General features: G+C 33.7%; 2 protein-coding genes across 2 annotated transcripts in view; one reads left to right on the top strand and one right to left on the bottom strand.

The window, feature by feature from the left end:
- Positions 1 to 19,730, top strand: part of LOC134234791 (probable succinyl-CoA:3-ketoacid coenzyme A transferase, mitochondrial) — a 41,734-nt gene extending 22,004 nt beyond the window's left edge. Inside the window, exon 3 of the mRNA XM_062716834.1 lies at positions 19,565 to 19,730. Coding sequence (XP_062572818.1) covers positions 19,565 to 19,730 — 166 coding nt within the window. The remainder of the gene's footprint in view (positions 1 to 19,564) is intronic.
- Positions 12,110 to 14,406, bottom strand: LOC134234793 (uncharacterized). Its single transcript, XM_062716837.1, has 2 exons — positions 14,390 to 14,406; positions 12,110 to 14,129 (listed from the first exon to the last, which is right to left on the bottom strand). The coding sequence occupies exons 1-2, from the start codon at positions 14,404 to 14,406 to the stop codon at positions 12,110 to 12,112; spliced, it is 2,037 nt and encodes a 678-aa protein (XP_062572821.1).
- Positions 19,731 to 21,718: the final 1,988 nt, after the last annotated feature.

Raw genomic sequence — 21,718 nt, 5'->3', positions numbered from 1 at the left:
CCACTTCTGTGGTATGCCACCTCTCTCCCCATCAGCCTACTGCCTTATACAGGTCTTACGTATTAGCTAATATTGGTGACCCCTCACTGCCCATTCCCCGAAACTGTGTGCCTTATTCAGGTCTTATCACGAGTTCAAGAAAATAGAGAGTCAAGCCTCAACAAGCCTGCCACCAGAGAGGTATCCTGAGATCCTATTACACGGCATGTGTTACCTCAGTGCAGCCCCAGTACATAGGCAGTTACAAACTACTTAAGGTAATTCCACCCTCCTATGATGTCATAGGTTTTTGCAAAAACTGTAATTCGTTTAAATTCATACCTAATAGAACAATATCTCTTGGATGAATGCTTTACAATAGGTGTAATGATAAATATTGTTAAGTTAAAGAATTTGAAAAAAATGCATATTTTCTATATTTAATCAATTATTCAATCTTTAAAAAATGTTGACAAGGGCAATAACTCCTTCTAAGGTCTCTTCATTCAGGCATTTGCTTTATTGTGAAATAGTTTCCCTGATATTCACAATTCAAAAGTATCTTTTAAGTAGGAAGTATTTAGGAACACTCAGCATCAGAATTATGCATTTTAACTATTTTTTACATATTTTTCATAATACTGTTTACAAAAAATGTGCGATTTTTTATGTTGACATACACTCATCTTAATAATATGGTGACCTATACATTTTTTGCAATAATTGGAAAGTTTAAAGTATATTAAATGAAAATAAATCCAGTTTTTGTACTTTGAACCTATAAAATTGTGAGGGTGGAAACACCTTAAATGATTGTAAAATTAATATTTTTTAGTGTTTAAGAAATGAGACGAAAACATAGGTCTAAGGTCTAACGTTTTATACGAAACTAAATAACAAAAAAACCAATTTCCGTTTCACTTGTATGTGAGGAAAAAAATGTTCATGTATTAGTAAAATTAAATTATTCTGATGTGTGTTTTATAATCTAATTTTATTATCACAAAACTCTACATATTGATCTTGTTTTTAAGCTGTAAAGCATAAAAAGACCTGTATTTTAGGGTGGCTTGGCCCTAAATACTAGTTACAGTGAGATTGATATAGACTTCTTTCTTTTTTTCGACACAAACTCCACTGCAACAAGGGTCATGCTTCTATTGGTGTTAAACGTATACTTTGTTATTATATATAAAAATGGTGCTAATTTGCTTTGAGATAATTATGTATATGTATGAAAATGAAGCGTCGACAATTACATATTAGTAAAATGGTGTTAAACGTATACTTTGTTATCATATATAAAAATGGTGCTAATTTGCTTTGAGATATTTATGTATATGTATGAAAATGAAGCGTCAATAATTATATATTAGTATAATGTGAAAAAATTCTGTGTTCAAATATTGGATATATTATTTAATATTATCCTGGCACCCCTGGTGAGGTATTACCAGAGGGCTTCTGCGGACGTTTTGCCTCTCTGTTATATATTGTATGTTACTGAATAAATGAAACTTCATTAAAAAAAAATTTAAGACGCATATTTGCAATGTCCAGTTCTTCCTGTTTTTGCAGTAGATCCAATTCCACATCTATATCTTCCTTTTGTTTTGTTTTTTCAGTTTTGCAGATTGAACAGCAATCTTTTAACGAGTTCTGGCTTCCTCCACTCTCTGTTGTGAACGTCTACTGAGTGTTGATGATTTAGAACTTGCTGTCCTATGAGATGGGTTAGAGTTCACTTCCAACTGTGGACCAAATCAATATCATCTTGTACTTTCACTAAAGCGTTTTGAACCTTCTTATTTATCTCGTTAAAATTCTTCCGTATAGTGTCTAACTCTTGTGCGCTATCAGCTGTGTGCTTTCTATCAAGGTAATCACCGAATTCTTCATGATAATCTTTGTAACGTTTGAAACTGTCCTCAAGTTTTTCTTTCACAGACTTCAATGCATAGATCTCTTTTGAAGATGAAGCACATTCTAACAATACACTTTCGATATCCTCTTAGAACCGTAAAAGTATGTCTCTATACCTTTGAACTTTTTAGCGGTATTGTTCCTGTGCTTTCTGTGTGAGGGTGTGTACTCTACGTGACGTATCTTCGTCCTCTGTAGAAATATTCCCCTGGGGCCCGTTTTACAAAAGGACTTACGACTTAAGACCAAATTTAATTCTTCATATAACATTTTAATTAACATTATATCGGAAATTATTTTTAACTTTTTAAAAAGAAGGTGGTAAGATATTTTTACACAGAAAATTTCAAAGAAAATTATTAATTTTGTAAAATGTTGCAATAATCTGAAGTTTTTGGTCTTAGTCGTAAGTTCTTTTGTAAAACGGGCCCCTGGTTATTAGCCATGCCTGTGTAGTTGAAACTCTGGGACGTTTCACTATCTAATGCATGTATAATCATAACATCCATCCCCGAATTCATTGTTGCTCAAACATAAGCGACTGCTCATCACCAATCGGTATAGCTGCAGATCTGTAGCTCTCCGAAAAATATATATTGATAGACCGGAGAGCTACAGTGCCACCCATTGAAAAAACTGTATATTTATTGCGCACAAAAAGTACGCTCGGTTCTCGATTTAATTCTCCATGTTTTTAAAACTGTAATCTCAAAGTATTACTAACCCTGTGTTCCTAACATATTATTTCGCTGTTCCCACAACCAAGCATTCCTCATAATTGTTGTTAATAGTCCTCCTGACCCTGATATTGTAATCATCGAACATTTTGCTTATTTATACTGCCATTTTTATTTAAAAGATAATTCGGTCAAATATGCTTCATTCGGATGTCAACTATGAGAGTACTTGATAGAAAATAAAGGAATTTGTTGAAATTTTTCCTTATTTGCAATTGAGGTAAGAATTTGGAAGAATTTATTTTATTAAGAACCGAGCGCACTTTTTTGTGCGCAATAAATATACAGTTTTTTTAATGGGTGGCACTGTAGCTCTCCGGTCTATCAATATATTTTTTTTTCGGAGAGCTACAGATCTGCAGCTACATCGGTAGGCAAAGTTACAAACTCAACAAACACATTCTACACTTTTTAAAATGTTTTGATTATAACTTTAACTGCTCTTGTGCTAGAGCGTCATGTAACTACCAGCATCCATACATGTATTATCATAACAATCATCCCCGAATTCATTATTCCCCACCCACCAAAAAAAATAGATGGGGGATGGAGATTGATTACACATTTTTAAGCCCCTAGAGATAGTAGTGTAAATGAATTCATCGACCTGGCATTTTGCTGGGTATCATATTCCTTTTTGATCAAGTAATTAAAAATGAACTAAAGTTGGGTGAATGTGCTTTCATCTGTAAGATGGATTTGTGAAGTCCTTTTACGCTTTTGCCAGTACATCCCTCAGAATTTTGTCATTTAGGTATTAGAATTCGAGATAAATTCTACATAGATAAGTACATGTCCTTGTTAGTCCAATAGCATTTGCTACTTTTGAAAAATTCACATCAATACTCCATGGATTGTCAGTCAAAAAAAATTATTTTCTTTTCGTGGGTTTGAAGGACTTGTAGGATTGGAAGAGTCTGTCTAAAACACTTCAACAAACTTGTCAGCAAATAGGGATTCCAATTTATACAAATAAAACTGAAGGCCCAACCACTTCGTTAAAATTTCTTGGTCTAGATATAAATCCCACAAGTCAAACCATATTCATTACAGAGCACAATTAAAAGTATAAATCCCACAAGCCAAATCACATTCATTACAGAGCACAATTAAGAGTTAAAACATATTCTTTCATTAATTAACAATTTCAAGAAGGTTACCATGAAGCAATTGCAGTATCTTTGTCATTCACTGATTTTTTGGCTAAAGCTTTACCAGGAAGTAGGGCATTCAGCCCAAGATTGCAATGCAGCTATATGCAAAAAAAAAAATCAATAGTACTCCTTTAAAATATTTTGGCTGTCTTCTGTATACCAGCTTATCACCCATACATTACCTTGTAGCACATTCCATTGTACGATGCTATATTAGCGCGATAAGCTATGATCTCCAAATACATTTGCGGACCGATATTACTAAACATTCATTTTTAAGAAAATGCTAGAAGGCTTGCACAGATTAAACCTCTCTGAAGGCACTCATTCCCCAATTACATGTCTTTGATTAATCAAATAACAAAATGTATTCCATCAGTTTGTCAAACTTGTATGAAACAAGATTGTTTACTCTGGCCTTTCACTTAGCAAGTTTTTACCTTCTTAGAGTTAATGAGTATACAGTTTCAGTTAAAAAGTCATTGATGTTGACTATCAAGGATGGAAAGTTACAGAAAATTCAAATTGAAACGCATAATAGGGGTCCAAAAACTAATCAGCATGCAAAAACATAATTATGCCGTATAAGTGGAAATTTTAGCGAGACGCAAATTTAGCGATTTCTACCTAAAATCTGGTATTTTATTTTTAGCGAGAAGTAATTTTAGCGATTTTAAAATGCTTACTAAAGTAGCTATTACAAATAATACGCAATTAATTTTTAGCGATATTCAATTTTAGCGATGTCAGCACCCTCGCTAATAATGCCAAAATTAAATCCTCGCTAAAAATTCTACTTATACGGTATCTTGCACATGTCATCAAACAAAGAAACATCTGCATTATAAAAACATTTCACAGCTACTTAAGGTCAATTAGACCCATCATTTCCAGGTTTGATAATTGTTCATCTTGCAGGTGGTAAGCAATTGTCTTCATACCAATTTACTTCAATGCAACAAAATTTTTCAACTTTTACATTTAATGCGATCATTCATTTAGAATTGAGTGTGCAACACTCTTGTATTTATCAGGATTGTCTGAAGATGATATAAAGATTAAAGGGGAAATGAAAGTCCAGTGTATTTCAAACTTACTTTCGACTATAGTCATAATTGTCATGAGTAGGGTCGGGCACTTGTCAAAACATTTGTACTGTATTTTTACTGTATCCTAAGTTTGCAGGTGCTCCTGTCATCGTATGGTTGGATCATCTTTGGTATATGAAGCAAAAAAAAAATCTTCAATTTTGATAATGGGCATTTCAACTTACAATCAAAGACGCTCATTGTGTAGCAGTTATCCAATGATACATAATTGCATCGATGCATTGTGTACATCATCGTATTGATACCTTGAGAACATCATTGTATTGATGATTCATTTTGACTATTAATCAATAAAGCCATGACAAAACAGCAAATTATTGTTAATCTACTTTGACGACATAATCAGACTTAACTCAATATGAGTTGAGTCCCATTATGGAGACAAATAGAGATAAAGTCCAGGAAAAATAACTCTCATGCAAATGTACATAATTTGTGTAGCCACATCCATTACACATGTGCATTTTGTTCTTTCTTCTCCATCTTCCGTTATCCATTGAAGATCAGTATCCCACCTACCCTCCGCATATACCAGATTTTAATGAATTATTTTGTTTTGACAAGTTGTTTCTGCTGTCTTTGATTTCTTTCTTAGTCATTATTCATTCCCTTGGCTACCAACAGAAGAATGCTTACATTCTTTCCTTTGGCTACCAGCAGAAGAATCCGATCAACTTGACTACCAACAGAAGAATCCGTTACATTCGTTTCCTTGGCTACCAGCAGAAGAATTCCGTAAGCGTCATGGCTTTTCTTAGGTCTCATATAACTGCTTTGTGCATGGACTTCTTACAGACTGTTCTTAGGTCGAACCGAATTTTGCTAGAAGCTCGCTGCTGATCCTATTATAAGCACAAGTGCTCTGAAGATGACATCTAGGGAGATGCTTGAATGTCTGATGGAAAATATTTATGTGGTTTTTGGATACCAGGTATTCCAACAATCTATTGGAATTCCCATGGGTACAAATTGCATTCTGTTTTTAGCAGACGTATTTTAAATTCATATGAAGCATACATTGTGCAAAATCTTATGCGTGAAAAGAAGAAAAAACTTGCTGTGGCCTTCAATTCGATATTTGGGTATATTGATGTCGTATTGTCAATTAACAATGGTAATTTCCATTCTTATGTCGATCCGATATAGCCTAGTGAGCTTGAGATAAAAGATACCACAGAGTGTGACACATCTGTTTCATACTTGGATATTTTACTTAAAAAAGACGTTAATGGTAATCAAACAACCAAGCTATATGAAAAAAACGTGATGACTATAACTTTTCTATCGTCAACTTCCCTTACTTATGCAGCAATTTATCTTCATCACCTGCATACGGAGTATATATATCTCAGTTGATTCGATACGAAGGAGCATGCTCTACGTATGAACATTTTTCTAAAACGAGGTAAACTATTGTCAAGCAAGTTGATGAAACAAGAAATTCAACAGTCTCGTTTAAAGTCATCATTTCGTAAGTTCTATTGTTGATACAATGACCTTGTCAGCAAATACAATTTATCATTGAGTCAAATGATGACTGACTTTTTTCATACTAATTGTTAGTCCATTCTTTATACACTGAATTGACGACGGATTTTTTCCGTTATTGCCTGATCGTGATAAGGAGCACACGGCTGGTGTGACAGGTCAGCAGGGGATGCTCACTCTTCCATGGCACCTGATCCCACCTCTGAAGTTTCGGAGGTCCGTTTTTCCTCTGCTTCTATTTTGTATTGTTAATTGATTTTGAGATTGAATTCTGTTCGTTATCTCCATATCCTTCTTCCAGGGCCCTTGGCCAGTACCTGGGCTTATGTCATTGTATCATTGTTCTATGAACTTTCTACATCATTCACTGTTGAAAAGTCTATGTAGATCGTCCTGGTAATACATTGTTACCTGCACATTGCAATTCAAGTTTCATTGTATATCATAAGTTATATAATTGAATATCATTGAATATCGTTGCATATCATTGAATATCATTGAATATCGTTGAATATCATTGGACTATCATTGTATATCATTGTACCCATTGTGTATCAGTTATCAAATATACACTTTGTGTACATCATTGTATTGATACCGTGAGTACATCATTGTATTGATACCTTGAGTACAAAATTGTATTGATGATTCATTTTAACTATTAATCAATAAAGCCATGACAAGAACTTGCAATCATTGTTAATTAATTTTGTCGACATAATGTAAGTTTAAAGTAAATGTAAGTAACCTGGAATAGTGATAAACAACATATTTTTTCAAAATTTGCGGACACATTATGAATATGATGTCCATGTTTTTTCTCAATTCATCAGCTACTTCGAGAGAACAGTCTCGAGTGGCATCGTCCACAAGGGAGTGTTTGGACTTTTGTGGCTTTAGGACCCCGGTGGACCATAATTGCTCGTGCAACTCTGTTTCAGTATATACTTTGTATATTTATACTCTGCAACACTTTGTATTAAAAAACATTCTTCCATTATATGTATATGCACTATAAAAAATTGTTATATTCGAAAAAACAGCGAATTTACTTATTATAATATTTGTAATAGCTTGACATAAATATGTTAACAATGATAAAGTCAACAACATATAGATAATCTTGTTTCTCTATTATCATTTTGTACTGTTTATGTAATGTTGTTATTTATAAAAATCCTGAAAAAAATCTTATTAAAAAAGTAATCTGGAAAATTGCGTTAATTATCTGTAAACTAACAGGCTAATATCAAAGTGTATAAGAGTTAAGAAGTTACAATTTATTTGCTAACTGTCACCAGCTGAGCTTTCATTTCTTATGTTGGTATCTGAATATCAGTGTATGATGTACGTGTGACATACCTTTTATTTAGAGTTTACTACAAAATAATAATCTCAATGCCCTTCTCTTAAACTGAAAACTCCGTATGTTACAGGTGATATTGACAGAGAACACAGCTCCTTGTGCACTTCAATCGATTGAGAAAATTTTATTCTGGTAATGTACACAATCAGTAGCTAAAATCATCTGTTACATTAAATCAAGATTGAATTTTGTAAAAGGGTATAATCCTTTAAAATGTTTTGTACATATATTGAACAACTGAATAAAAGATTTACAAGAGCTTCTTAACTGAAACAAATGATTAATGAAAATAATTAGCAGTCAGTATTGATTAAAAATATTAATGAATTTTGTTGGAGGAAAAAACATCCGTCAAACATTACAAAACAGGAGCAGATGATACTTAATTAAAAACTTCAATTTATTAATCTAAATTAGTCGAACGCATGGCCCTATCCGGATTCCATACTATCCGGATTCCATATGAACGGGATGTGTTAGTCACACACAGACTGAATCCACTGTAACTGAATTGTTGTCTGTTTGATCGAGATGCAAATTCCACCTAAAGTTTTACCAAAGCAATTTTATTTGTACTCATTCATTAAAAATTCAATTTCTTATTTCTTCTTTAAAATAATAGACAATATGATAAACCTGGACATAAATTAGGGTCAGATTAAATACATTATTTAAGATTTGCCATAGTTGAAATAATCTTGTGAATTCTCTGTAGGACTGCACCAGAGACTTAAATGGATTATTTCTATATCCAGATCCATGTCGGGTCTAGAGCAGTACCATATACATGTAGTTCTTATTAATCTTAATGTTATTTCAGGTTGCTCCAGATGTTAAAGTAATGGGACAGATTCAGACAAAGATAATGGGGAGACAACTCACTGCTGGTCTTGTGAATGTGTGTGTCTCACTTCTATGTGATATGTAGACTTATAAACAGAGTGGCATGATGAAAGGGATTGACTAAAACATTGATGTGGAAGTCAAAACACTGAACTATGTGAGCTGAGCCTTATGTAACCATTTTGAGACATATATGTTCCCTTGTGTGTTGTGGGGAAAATCCTCCTCATCCACTTGTCAAAAGTAACAATCCACATATTGCTTTGTGGAGCATAATTTTATGTACAGTCTATATCAATGCATAATTGATAGATCTGTGACTTTCCGAATGCTTCACATGTACACACACACAAATATCTTATTGAACAACCTGAAGAACATGATATTTGTCATTTGGTGAAGGATGTTAATCATATTTTACTTAAGAAACATAATATGTCCCAATTAAAAAGAGTTTAAAAGTAAATTTTATCTAAATTAAATATTAACGCCATTTTAACGTAATTAAGCTTGTCAAATTGGTATAGAACTATGCAGATTACTGTTCAGTTTTTAATGAAGGAGGAACATCGAGAGTCTTGGTTGCCACCCTGATACATTACAAATTTTCTCCAAATAATAACATAGTGATTGTCCTTAGTCATTAGGTAGGGGATATTACAATTTTCTTTATAAATCAAGGTTTGAAATGTGTACAAATAACAAGTGTACAATTGATTTTTTATATCTAAGGGCATTTTAAAATCATGTTCCTATTTAAATGATGAATGTATGGATTCTGAAATATTTGATTTGTTTCAGAATAAAAGTGATATTTCTGTACAGTTTCTGTTTTTTGGTTTTTTAAAACAAAGATTAATAAATTCTACATGGTCACAGCTTATTAATGTTCATTACTCATGTTTTTAAAAAGTTGCTTTTGATGACAAAATGCTACAATGAAATGTTTAAGAAAAAAATTGATTTTTTTAAACCTTCACTATAATTAGACTCTCACGGCAAAAGACCTGTGTAAAGAATGTGTACAGCAAGGTGATAAGACAGGATCTGGGATTTTACCCATTTATATAATGCAACTGTACAGCAACTACAATACTACTACATGGATAAAATATATGACTTTCTCCTCTGCTCCTGGGTATTAAGCAGATGATCCAAGAACATAGTTATTACGAGCAATGGTCTTTCTTTTAGGAAATGAAGTAATGCTTTGAAATCTTTCTCTTGGCAATAATCGAAAATTTATGATGAGCAAGGGTGCCCATTTTTCCTTTTGGGGGCACTACAAATTTTTGCTGATTGATTACTGATAAGTTGAAATTGAATTTTTGGCTCTCAACTCTATCTATGGGTATTGAGTAAGCACACTAAGCATTCTTAGTGTATAGTTACATGTTTGATGAGTAATGTGGTACCGCTTTTAAAAATTGTGAATGTCATAGTCTGGATTAAAACAGAAACCAACTTGTGCAATTGTTAAAAAGTTTTCACATGATGCTCAGGTGACCTGTAAAGCTCATAGGCCTCTTATTTGTCAATTGCTACTAGCTAAGCTTTGTATCCTTCAAGTTATTATCTCTGTCTGTGCTTGTCCGTACAGTTACTTTATTATTATGTGGAAGATTTGAGAGTTTGTTACAATGATCATAGTTTTGATGCCTTGGTAGGTTTCTGTAGATTGGTGATTACCGTACATACATATGTTGGTTTTAATGCTTTTGTTTATAGTTTGTTACCTGGCATTAGTCTGAGTGCCCCCTTTGTTAATCTGAAGGCTCAAGATGTTACAAGTGATATTGGCAGTGAACAACAGCTTTCTGTGCACATCAATCGAGAGTTTTATTCTGCTAAAGTGCACGATCAATACCTAAAATCTGTTACATGAAATCAGAGTGATTTTTGTTCAAAAATGTACTTTTAATGATAAAAGTTTAACTATTTTTATCTGTGTGGCACAGTGGATAGAGCTCCTACTCTAGAGTTGCGAATTAAGGAATTGATCGTTACGTAGCAGGTTCGAATCCCACTGTCATTTGTGGAAACTGTTCCTTCGGACAAGACAGTATAAACAGGTCCCGTGTTGCAGTAGATCCTGGCACGAAAAAGATCCCTTACTGCTTCATATCCTGAGTGCTGAGTATAGGACAAAATTTGTAGCTGTTTAACGGCAAAAGTAGGAGTGAAAAATTCTCGAGAGGGACGTTTTACAACATACAATCAATCATTATTTGAGAAGAATTTAAAAGACTTTCTTTATTGAAACAAAAGATTGAAGAAAAACCATAGACAGTCATTATTGTTTCAAACGTTTTTTTCAAAATATTGTTGGAGGAAAAATAAAGATATTTGTTGCTGGTGTTTGGGTGAAAGTTTATTTAAAATTTCCTCAGTCTAATAATCAAATGAGTAAATAACTTTTATAGTTCATGGAATAAATGCAGGATATATGGAATTACGAACAGTATTCAATATCAAAGTCCATAAAACAATACAAAATAGGAGCAGAGCAAACACGGATCTCCGAAACACCAGAGGTAAGATCAACCCTGAATTTGACCACGGAATGTTTTATCTACCTTTTCTATACTTAGGGCTCGCAGTGACCAGTCAACAAGGGATGCGTACTCCTCCTAGGCACCTGATCCCACCAGGCGTCTGTGTCTAATGCTCTCTTTACATGTTTTTACAGGTTTTTGAGATTGAACACTGTTCATTTTCCTCACCGTTTTTATCAAATTTAGCAGAAAAATCGGTTATGAAATAGAAAACATGCCTTAGTTAACTGCTCCACATTTTGAGTCTTTTTATCTAAATGTAGTTCATTATTATAAATGGTGCAGAAAGTCACGGTTAAAGAAGTAACTTCAATCAAAGACTCCTGTAACCTGCTCTGGTTATTTGACCTACTCTATTTATTTTGATAACAATATTTCTTTTCCTATTGATTCTCTCTAATTTTTTATCATTGAAAATTAAACTTTTATTATCTGCCTTGCTGATTGATGCAGAGGGTGAAATCAGTAAAAAAAAAATCCCTTATTTTCTAAAGCAGATTCTTCTTAAAGGTAACACTAAAATTCGTTTATTAGAATGATAAATTCATTTATTTCCAAGTTATAGACAAAAGAATTGAAGTTGGACATACCTATGGGTCAAATTTTAAAGCCTAGATTTGTCTATCGGAAACAAATTAAAAAAGATCTCCATAATACATCAAAGCCTGATATTCAACAATGATATTACTGCATCTTCGTATTTTAGGTATCAGGATTGGTTATTAACACGATATATGACACACCATTTTCATTGAAATAAAGATGGGATAAATGTTTCCACAAAGCTACTGAAGAACAGCAGAGTCAACGAAACTTAGGTGAGCATTGATTCCCATGGACCACTTTTTAAAAATCAAAATATCTGTCAAAGACTTTGCAAATAGAAACAAGAATGCATACCCTATTAGGTAATCTTTAATATTTCTTTGACATTTATTTTAATGATAAAGTAATCTTATAGAAGGACCCCCACCTGCTCTATTCTCATTTCTGTAGCTCTTTGTATATAATGGAATGGTTCTTGTTTGAGAGATTGTTGGTATGAGGATAAAGCAGCCTGGAGGTTCCCTGTCACCTGTTGACAGATCCCAAGAATCTGCCACGATATGTCTTTAAGTGGTACAGGTATTAGCTGTCCTTGATCATAGTGAACTAAGGTCTGTAGATCATTTAGAGCTGTGTGTACTCTCATTGTGTCTACATGTCTGTTGCACAAGATCTCTAGCATGTATAACAGTATCAAGGGTGGGATACATAATGTAGGCCCATTGTTCTGTACAACAGACTCTTGTTCTGGTATCAGTTCACTAAAGTAATGGATTTTATTGTCAAGTCTGATATCCCATGCTACAGCTTGTCTCATCTTTGAAGACCAGGACTGTCCCCCTACAGCCTCAGTATACATCGTTGTATCTACATTAAACCCATACATCACATAAGGCTGTGCTAACTTGACCTTGATCATATCGATAATAGATAAAGCTTCCATGTATCTAAGTGTCTTGTAATAATACATGGCTATGTACATTATGTCAGTAATAAAACCAAACTTGGCTGCTAATTTCAGCATGTGAAAGGAGATTTTGTCAGCTCTATACCTCAGTTTGTTTTTATGTGCGTAAGTTTCCATGTGTATTATTATAAATGCTGTTTTCTGAAGGACTGAAGCTAAAAGTTTCTCTAATTGGAGGACTTGATACTGTGTCAGGAGGGATGAACCTATCATATATTCTATTGTATACAGATATCTCGTACATCTTTGTACATCAAAATTGGTTAATTTGTTAAAGTGGTATATTTCCTTAAATAGATTTACATCAAACTCAGCCTCAGAAATTAGAGTAAGTTCATCTGTGTTGATAGAGGATATTTGGTTATAAAGGACATTTATAATGTAAGATCTAATGGAGGGACTGAGTAGCAGAAACGCTAAACCCTTCTCATACAACCCATATAGTCTGGTAAATAATTGATGTTGTATGTTGCCATGAATTTTACTCAAAAACATGTTGTTATCTGGAATGAAAAAGTTAGGACAGACCCCCTCATAAACCCATTTGAGGATGAGTTTAAAACAGACCCAGAAACACTCCAGGAGGTTTTGTGGACACCATTTGGGTATTATATGTTGTTGAATCACCCAGAAAACTGCTGTCTTCATATGATAGGAGCACAAAAATTTATCATCATTGCCTACCATTTTGTTAATTATTTCTGTTAAAAACAATTTAAGCAAGCCATAAGTTAAGAATTGACAGTTGTTCATTGAATACACTAGTTTTTGTTCTGCAAGAGAAAAAGAAAATCTCCATTCATGGTCTTCATGACTTCCAAGCTTATGCCCTATTGCTACAAAGTGACAACCATTTTTTGCTATATCATCAACAACACGAGGCTGGGGCCATGAGTGACATCTGTCCATCCACGAGGAGGCAGATGGAGGCCAAAAGTCACAAACAAAGCAGTGAGCAGTATCATATTCTAGTGTTCTATATGTTCCACTGACACAAGGTCCATGCTGAGTTGAATTTGTTATTGATGTAGAACACATGATCTGTCTGTATATAGAACTAGATATATAATGTCTGTTATTCATTCTAACACAAGCTCTTGGGATGTCTCTGTCCATGCTTGGTGACAGTAAATATAACATAGAGTATCCTGGTGGACTGTCAGAGCAGTCACAGAGGATCAGTGTTTGCCTGTGTGTGTTATAATACCGTGACTGAGATAAATCCCAGAGCACACGATGATTATTTGGCCAGAGCATATAGTCTACATCTGATCCTTCCAGTCTGAATCCTTCTCTCTGACTTCCACTAAACATCACACTGGTCTCTTCACTTGTTTTCACTTGATTTCTCACCATATCCCTGATGTCCATCACATCTTTCCTCATTGCCAACACTTGCGAGGTCCCCACTTTACAACACAGTCCCAAAAACACTGACTCTGATATATGTTTTATGGCTGTCCTACTGGTAAAAATTAAGGGATAATTTATTTATCTAGTATGAATGTGACTATTGTAAATCAATATACAATGATATCATCGGGAACACATTTTTTAAAATTCTTTTATATATATCTGAAAAGCACATATATCATAAGGTATACGTATTTCAACATTTCAAAAAAAATTAAGAAATATGTAGATTTATATTTTTCTTTTTACATGCGTTGCGAATCCAGTGATTAATCTTTGATTTTAAGGAAGCTTTTAAACACTAATTACCATTTCTTTTTGGACATCGCAATAAAGATTTCCATAAAAATATGCAAATATTACCAATTCTAGATCAATTTCAACGTAGTTATAAGGTAACTGTCATATTTCTCTAGGAAAATGTTCATAGACAACGAACTATATAAAAAAAATCAATTTTTACTTACATTTGAAAAATAAATGAAAAATTATATATTCTTATGCAACTATTCTGTAAAATGCAATTTTAGTACATTGATGTTTGAGGCAGTAAAGGAGGATGATTTTTTTTATGATCAGGGTAATCGTAATCAGTTGTTATTGAATATAGTTTGCCAAATAATCATGAGTAGTCTGTAAGCATCCATCTTTCTTATTACAAGTTATCGTAATTTAATCCATTACTCTAAAAAAAAGTCTTGTGATCATGATTTCTTTCTGATTACTTTATGATTACAATGAATGAATGAAGGATATGGAAATAACGAACAGTATTCAATATCAAAGTCATAGGCTCTTGGGTCAAGGATACTTAATATTCTCTATATAATGTATTGCCGAGGAAATTCGAACTATGGTCATCATTTTTTTTTTCAGTGTGCAGTGTTGATATTTTACAGTATCCTTGACTCAAGCGCCTATGATCAAAGTCCATAAAACAAAACCAAATAGTGGCAGAGCAAACACGAACCTCTGAAACATCAGAGGCGGGATCAGGTGCCATTGAGGAGTGAGCATCCCCTGCTGACCGGTCACACCCACCGTGTGCTCCTGCAGATCGAATCAACTGAGATATACATTCTCCATATGCAGGTGATGAAGGTGATATATTAAAAGAAGTTCATAATATTATGGTCAGTGAATTATATTTAGTGAATATTTTTCAGTGTAATTTTTTTTTTAAAAAGCAAATATTGTGATCAAGGTTATAGGTTATATCTATAGCTTTATCTTCTTTTGCATTCAGAAATACTTCTAACCAGTTTCATTGACCAGGCAATTTATAAAATTTCTCAGTTCCTAGCTATATTCAGTTGTCATTAAAAAATAATTTTGAATCGAAACAACTCGTCTTGTGTGGCTAGATTTAATTTTATGTACTGAGACAAATTGCTAAGGGATCATTTTAAATTTTTTGTTTCAATTAATAAGTACGCAATACAATGTTTTACCCTCTTAAACACAGTAAATCTTTAAATATATAAGTAAATTTTTATCCAATGTATCTTTCTGAAGTGTATTCTGAAAACCATAACTTTGTTTGATTTACTAGGAATTAGTTAATTTATTAGCAATAAAATACAGGTGTACTCAAGAAGGGTCAATAAAAGTGAACTAATTATGCTTGTCCAGTCAGGGCTTCACATTCACCAATCATTTGAAGGTTATTATTAATATGATTTATCAAAACCTAAAAAGAAACTAATTCAGATAATTCAAGCATTTTTATACATATACTGAAAGGAAAAAGAAACGCATAATAGCATAATAGCGAAAAATATTTTACTATGTGGCCGAAAATTATGAAAATTGGTCAGATGTATATTTTGGTTAATTTGCACTAAAATCGCTGGTCAAAATTACTCATCCATGAAATGTAAGGTGTCACGTATGGGAAGTGATAAAAAGCCAAATACACGTGCAGGTTGATGATGATAATTTTGTGCTCACATTTTGAAGAGCCAAGAGATGCATTAGAGTTATAGACATCATTTTCCGATATTTGCAGTCAGTATAAATTTCTTGCAATCATGGTATGGATGACGGAAGTTACATGGAGTCTAGTAACTGAGTTACATAAGTGAATAAAAAGGCAACAACATGTTGCTGTGCAGTTTGTTTTTAACTTTTCAACCAAAAAAGATATTTCGGTTGTTAGAGAGTAACTTAAAAGGTTTCCAACCAACCATGAGGGTGACGTTGGCGCGTAACAACGTCACATCAAGATACGGTTTTTCATCATGCTACCTCGGTTATTTTCAAGTCATTATCACTAAAACCGATATTTTTACGGCAGGCAATACTACTCATATTTTCACCCTAATACTGACAGAAACTCTCTGCTCTAATTTGGTATGCAAGCTTGGCAACTTTACGTCGATTTTACTCTCATACGCGCACGTACACGCCGTATGCGTAATGTTTTTAGCATGTTCACGCTGAGAAAATGTAGCCAGTGTTTTTCGATACTTCCTTACAAACATCAACGTGTACCAAATCAGCTAGATTCTGTAAATTCTATCCTAAACCGAAAATTCATGGGATTCATTGGGCGGGGGGATTTGTTTTCTTTGGAATAATACAGCTACTCTCAACCATTAAGACTACCGTTGGAAGGCTTGAAAGATAATCCTTGAGAAAGATAAATGCTCTGGTGAACTCGATCCACAAGAAAATCAAGGTTGTTACTGATGCGCAAGGGAGATGATGAGAATTTTTATTTTAATTTTGGGGGTATCGACATATCAATTTCAATGACTCAGGAATTATCAGTCAAAGTCACACAAGATTTCGGTTACTTGTTTTTTAAAGTTGAATTAAAATATATGATAACAATACCGGAAAACATATTGGAAATAAAAGTTTTAGTTTTATTTAAAAGTTTATTATGCGTTTCTTTTTCCTTTCAGTATATATTTCTTCATTAAAACTTACATTGAATAATTGTGTGAGCCCCTTATGGAGTCCATGTTGAAAGGTAAGATCTGAAAATCTGAAAAGTTCCAGGTGCTTTATCCAGTAAAGAAAAATCAATCTACTTTCATTTTAATTTATTACTTTTTGTGTCATTGAAGATAAAAACATGGATTGGCATTTCTGACAAGCAATAAAAATAAGAAGGATATGGAGATAATCTCAAAGTCCATAAAAAATACTGTTATCTCCATATTCTTCCTCAACGAAAAAACTATTCTATAATTACAGCGAATTAGAAAATAGTGGTAAGGTTTTCAATAGCTTGCTGGATAGCTCAATGGGGTATAGAATCTGGTCTAACAAGTATCACATAAGGTTTGAATCTAGGTCATGGGGTTACTAATTAATCATTAGTTTTTACAGGTAAATGTGAGCTAATTACTACCAGAATGATAGGATCGCAGCATTTTTCAGAAATTACAATGCATTTTGAATATATGTTTAAACTAAACTTAGAATTTTAACTTGGTTATGCCCTTGCACTAGTGAAATTTATAGATTACCTCAATACTGCAAGTAAATGTTCCTCATTACGTGACTGCTGCATCACGTGACCAGTCTAAATATAAAATCTTATCGTACTCAATGTGTAGTTATTGACCATAATTTCAATTATTTTATATAAATAATATACTAAAAATAATCGCCATTCCGATTATGAATACACTTTAATTACAAAATGTTGTAGATATTTCCATTGCAAACCTTAACTGTACTGCGTATTATCGTTAGATAAATGTACACTTTCTCATCCTGCTTTACAAAACTTATGTTTAGTTTGAATGCAATGATTTTATTAATTTATTTTAGATAAGGGAATTCAATGGATTTAGGTACATCATGGAAGAAGCCATCAAAGGTGACTTTGCCCTGATCAAGGCACACAAGGCAGAAAAAGTAGGAAACCTCACCTTTAGGTTAGTAGATCAAGGCACACAAGGCAGGCAAAGTAGGAAACCTCACCTTTAGGTCAGTAGATCAAGGCACACAAGACCAAAAAAGTAGGAAACCTCACCTTTAGGTAAGTAGATCAATGCACACAAGACAGACAAAGTAGGAAACCTCACCTTTAGGTCAGCAGATCAAGGCACACAAGACCAAAAAAGTAGGAAACCTCACATTCACACAAGGTAAGTAGATCAAGGCACAACAGGCATGCAAAGTGGGAAACCTCACATTTAGGTTAGTAAACAAGAGGCCCATGGGCCTTATAGGTCACCTGAGCATCATGCAACAACTTTCAAATGATTGAATAAGGTTCATGTTTTAAGCTAGATGTTATAGCATTCACAATTTTGAAAGATGCACCATTGCTAATCATAACTATACACTAAACAATTGTTATTTTGTTTAGTTAATACCCATAAGCAGGTTAGGGGAACAAAAAATGCATTTCAACTAATCAGTAATATTCCGCAATAATCAAAAGTGCCCCTATCACACATGAACTCCTGACCCTAGGTCTACACATTGCACAATTTTCAAAAAGGCAAGCTTGCTTATCAAAAATGTTTGATTATTACCAAGGAGCAGATTTCAAACAATTCATTTTCAGTATATAAGTAGAGCCACCTCCTTCTTTGGTATCCCTGACCAAGGGGCCTTGAAATTCACAATTTTGGAAGAAGAGTCCTTGTACACCATAACTTTATAAGTAGGTCATCTGCTTATTACCTAGGAGTAGAGAAAAAGATTTTCATAGATGGAATTTATTTTCACGATATAATCATTATAGAGGCAATCGCTTACACCATAACCCCTGATCCTGGGGCCATAAAATTCACAATTTTGGTATAGACACTCTTTTTCATCATAACTATGTACTTAATTAGTTTATTTGATACTTAGGAACAGAGCAGAAAATTTTCAAAGAAATAATGCATATTTTCACTATATAATCAATAGAGCCCCACCCTAAGACCAGAACTCCTGAGTCTGGGGCCATAAAATTATCAATTTTGGTAGAGGCACTCTTGCTCATCACAACTATAAATTATTTAGTTAGTTTATTCAAAACCCAGAAGCAGAGAAGAAGATTTACAAAGAATTAGTGTATTTTCACTATATAATCAATAGAGCCCCGCCCTAACACCAGAGCTTTCAGATGCTATATAATAAAATTGGCTAAACTGGTTCAGCAATTTCAGAGAAGAAGCTGAAAATATTCAAATGTTAACGCATGCCGGACGAAAACATAGAGCAATAGGTCATCTGAGTTTAAAAAGTAGGAAACCTCACCTTTAGGTTAGTAGATCATGGCACACAAGGAAAATTAAGTGGGACATCTCACTTTTAGGTCAGTATGTCTACAAAGGCAACTCCAGTACCTTTTTATATAGATCAAGACACAAGACAGTATGTCAAGATGCACAAAAGGTAACTCCACCTTAAAGATATGACAAGACACTATATAAAAAAAGTGATATAAAGGAACCTTTTATCTTTGGTGAAAGTTCTTGCTTTATAAGGCTAAGGAAAGTATTTGAGTAAGCTATTTTCTTTTTGTAGAAAGACAGCTCGTAATTTTAACCCCCCGATGTGTAAGGCTGGGCGGATCACGATTGCAGAAGTAGAGGAGATTGTGGAAGTAGGAGAAATTCCACCAGAGGACGTCCACGTTCCACATGTTTACGTACAGAGAGTCATAAAAGGACCCAGCTATGAAAATGGATAGAGGTAAAAATAACAGTAAAATTGGGATAGAGGTAAAAATAAACAGTAAAAAGTGGATAGAGATAAATCATCAACAGTAAGTAGGATAAAGGTAATAATAAACAATAACAAGAGGCCCAGGGGCCACATCGCTCACCTGAGCAATTGGCTAATAAAAAGTACATATCAGATCAGAACTGAAAGTTTAATGAGGGGGGAGGGGGAGGGGGCCTGAATTTTAACCCCCCAGGGGGTCATGATTTGAACAAACTAGAATCTACACTACGTGAGGATGATTCCCTATAAATATCACTACCCATTGCTTTGAAGTACTTGAAAAGAAGATTTTAAAAGGTTTCCCTAATATATAATCTTATGTAAAACTTTTATTGGCCATTTGGCCCCACCCTACCCCCGGGGGTCATGATTTGAACAAAGTTAAATCTACACTACCTTGAGATGATTTCACAGGAGTTTCATCTTTCCTATATTTATTCCAGACTTTTCATATTTAACTCTTTACAAATTACCGAAGTCTTATGCAACATACGTTAGAAATAGGAAATGGTATATGCGTTAAAATGCGTGACTGCGGGGAAGGGTGATGTTCCTATGTAAAACTTTGATCGGCAAATTGTGGCCCCATCCTACCCCCGGGGGTCATAATTTGAACAAACTTGAATCTACACTACCTGAGGATGATTCCACATGAGTTTCATCTTTCCTGGCCCAGTGGTTCTTGAGAAGATTTTTAAAGATTTTTCCTATGTATTCCTATGTTAAAATTTGATCGGCCATTTTGGCCCCACCCTACCCCCGGGGGTCATGATTTGAACAAACTTGAATCTACACTACCTGAGTATGATTCCACGTGAGTTTCATCTTTTCTGACCCAGTGGTTCTTGAGAAGAAGATTTTTTTTAAAAATGCTATTAATTTTTCCCTTATCATAAGGTAGACAGAAAATTACCTATTGATCACATTATATAAAGTATCATATAATAGAATGTTAATTATTAACTACATTATATTAAGTATTACATGGTTAACAGAAACTTAACTATTGAAGACATTTTGTACAGTATCATATGATAGACAGAAAGTTAACCTTTGACGACATTATAAAAAGTATCATGAGACTAAATTTATTTACAAAGAGTGCCTTTGAGACATTAACATATGAAGTATTGTTAAGTTGAATGATAGTACAACACATGATGAAGCTCTAGATATATTGTACAGATTCAGCAAATCTGAATTATGTGGGTTTATTCTGTCATATGACTTCAACCAATCTAAGTGTTCTTTCTATTTCTGGTCAAATAATTTCAACCAATCTGAAAGTTGATTATTTGCTATTAGTCATTAGTCTAATAATTTTAGCAAATCTAAATCATGTAAATTTTGTTTATATTTCTCGTCAAATATTTTCAGCCAATCTCGGTATTGGAATGCCAATGTTGGCCAAAAATCATATCCCACCAGGAATGACCGTCCATCTGCAGAGTGAAAACGGAATCATGGGATTGGTTAGTCTCCTAATTATCTTGCATTATGTGTAATAATTTAGCCTGAGATAATTGTGATTTGAGATTAATTTTATGTCCCATTATTAATCCGCGAATCATAAGCTTCTTAAACCCCCACATTATATTGAAGAAAATACAGGTAAATCAATCCATTTTTTCCTTAAACTTCAGTATGCTACCAAAGGAATTGAAGCAGTTTATATATAAAAATAATATTTTTAATCACAGAAGGGTCCAGTCTTATTCTAATATTCCATCATATATCAAATTCAAGACTAAACCTCGTATTTCCTACTAAAATACATCGACTATTGTTTCCATACGTTTTAATTACAAGAAACCTTTACAGGACAGGGAGATTAAATATCTGAGACATAATCCATTTTTACAGAGGAGATATTAAGTAGACCATACTAGGGGCATTTCATGTTTCTCCTTTAATTGTGTGACTGATATTGTTTTTACAGAGGACATATAAACT

Source organism: Saccostrea cucullata, unplaced genomic scaffold (genome assembly GCF_032062105.1).
Source record: "Saccostrea cucullata isolate Sc308-1 unplaced genomic scaffold, CSIRO_AGI_Scuc_v1 ctg5791, whole genome shotgun sequence".
NCBI classification, from domain to species: domain Eukaryota; kingdom Metazoa; phylum Mollusca; class Bivalvia; order Ostreida; family Ostreidae; genus Saccostrea; species Saccostrea cuccullata.
This window is presented reverse-complemented; position numbering and strand designations above follow the sequence as displayed.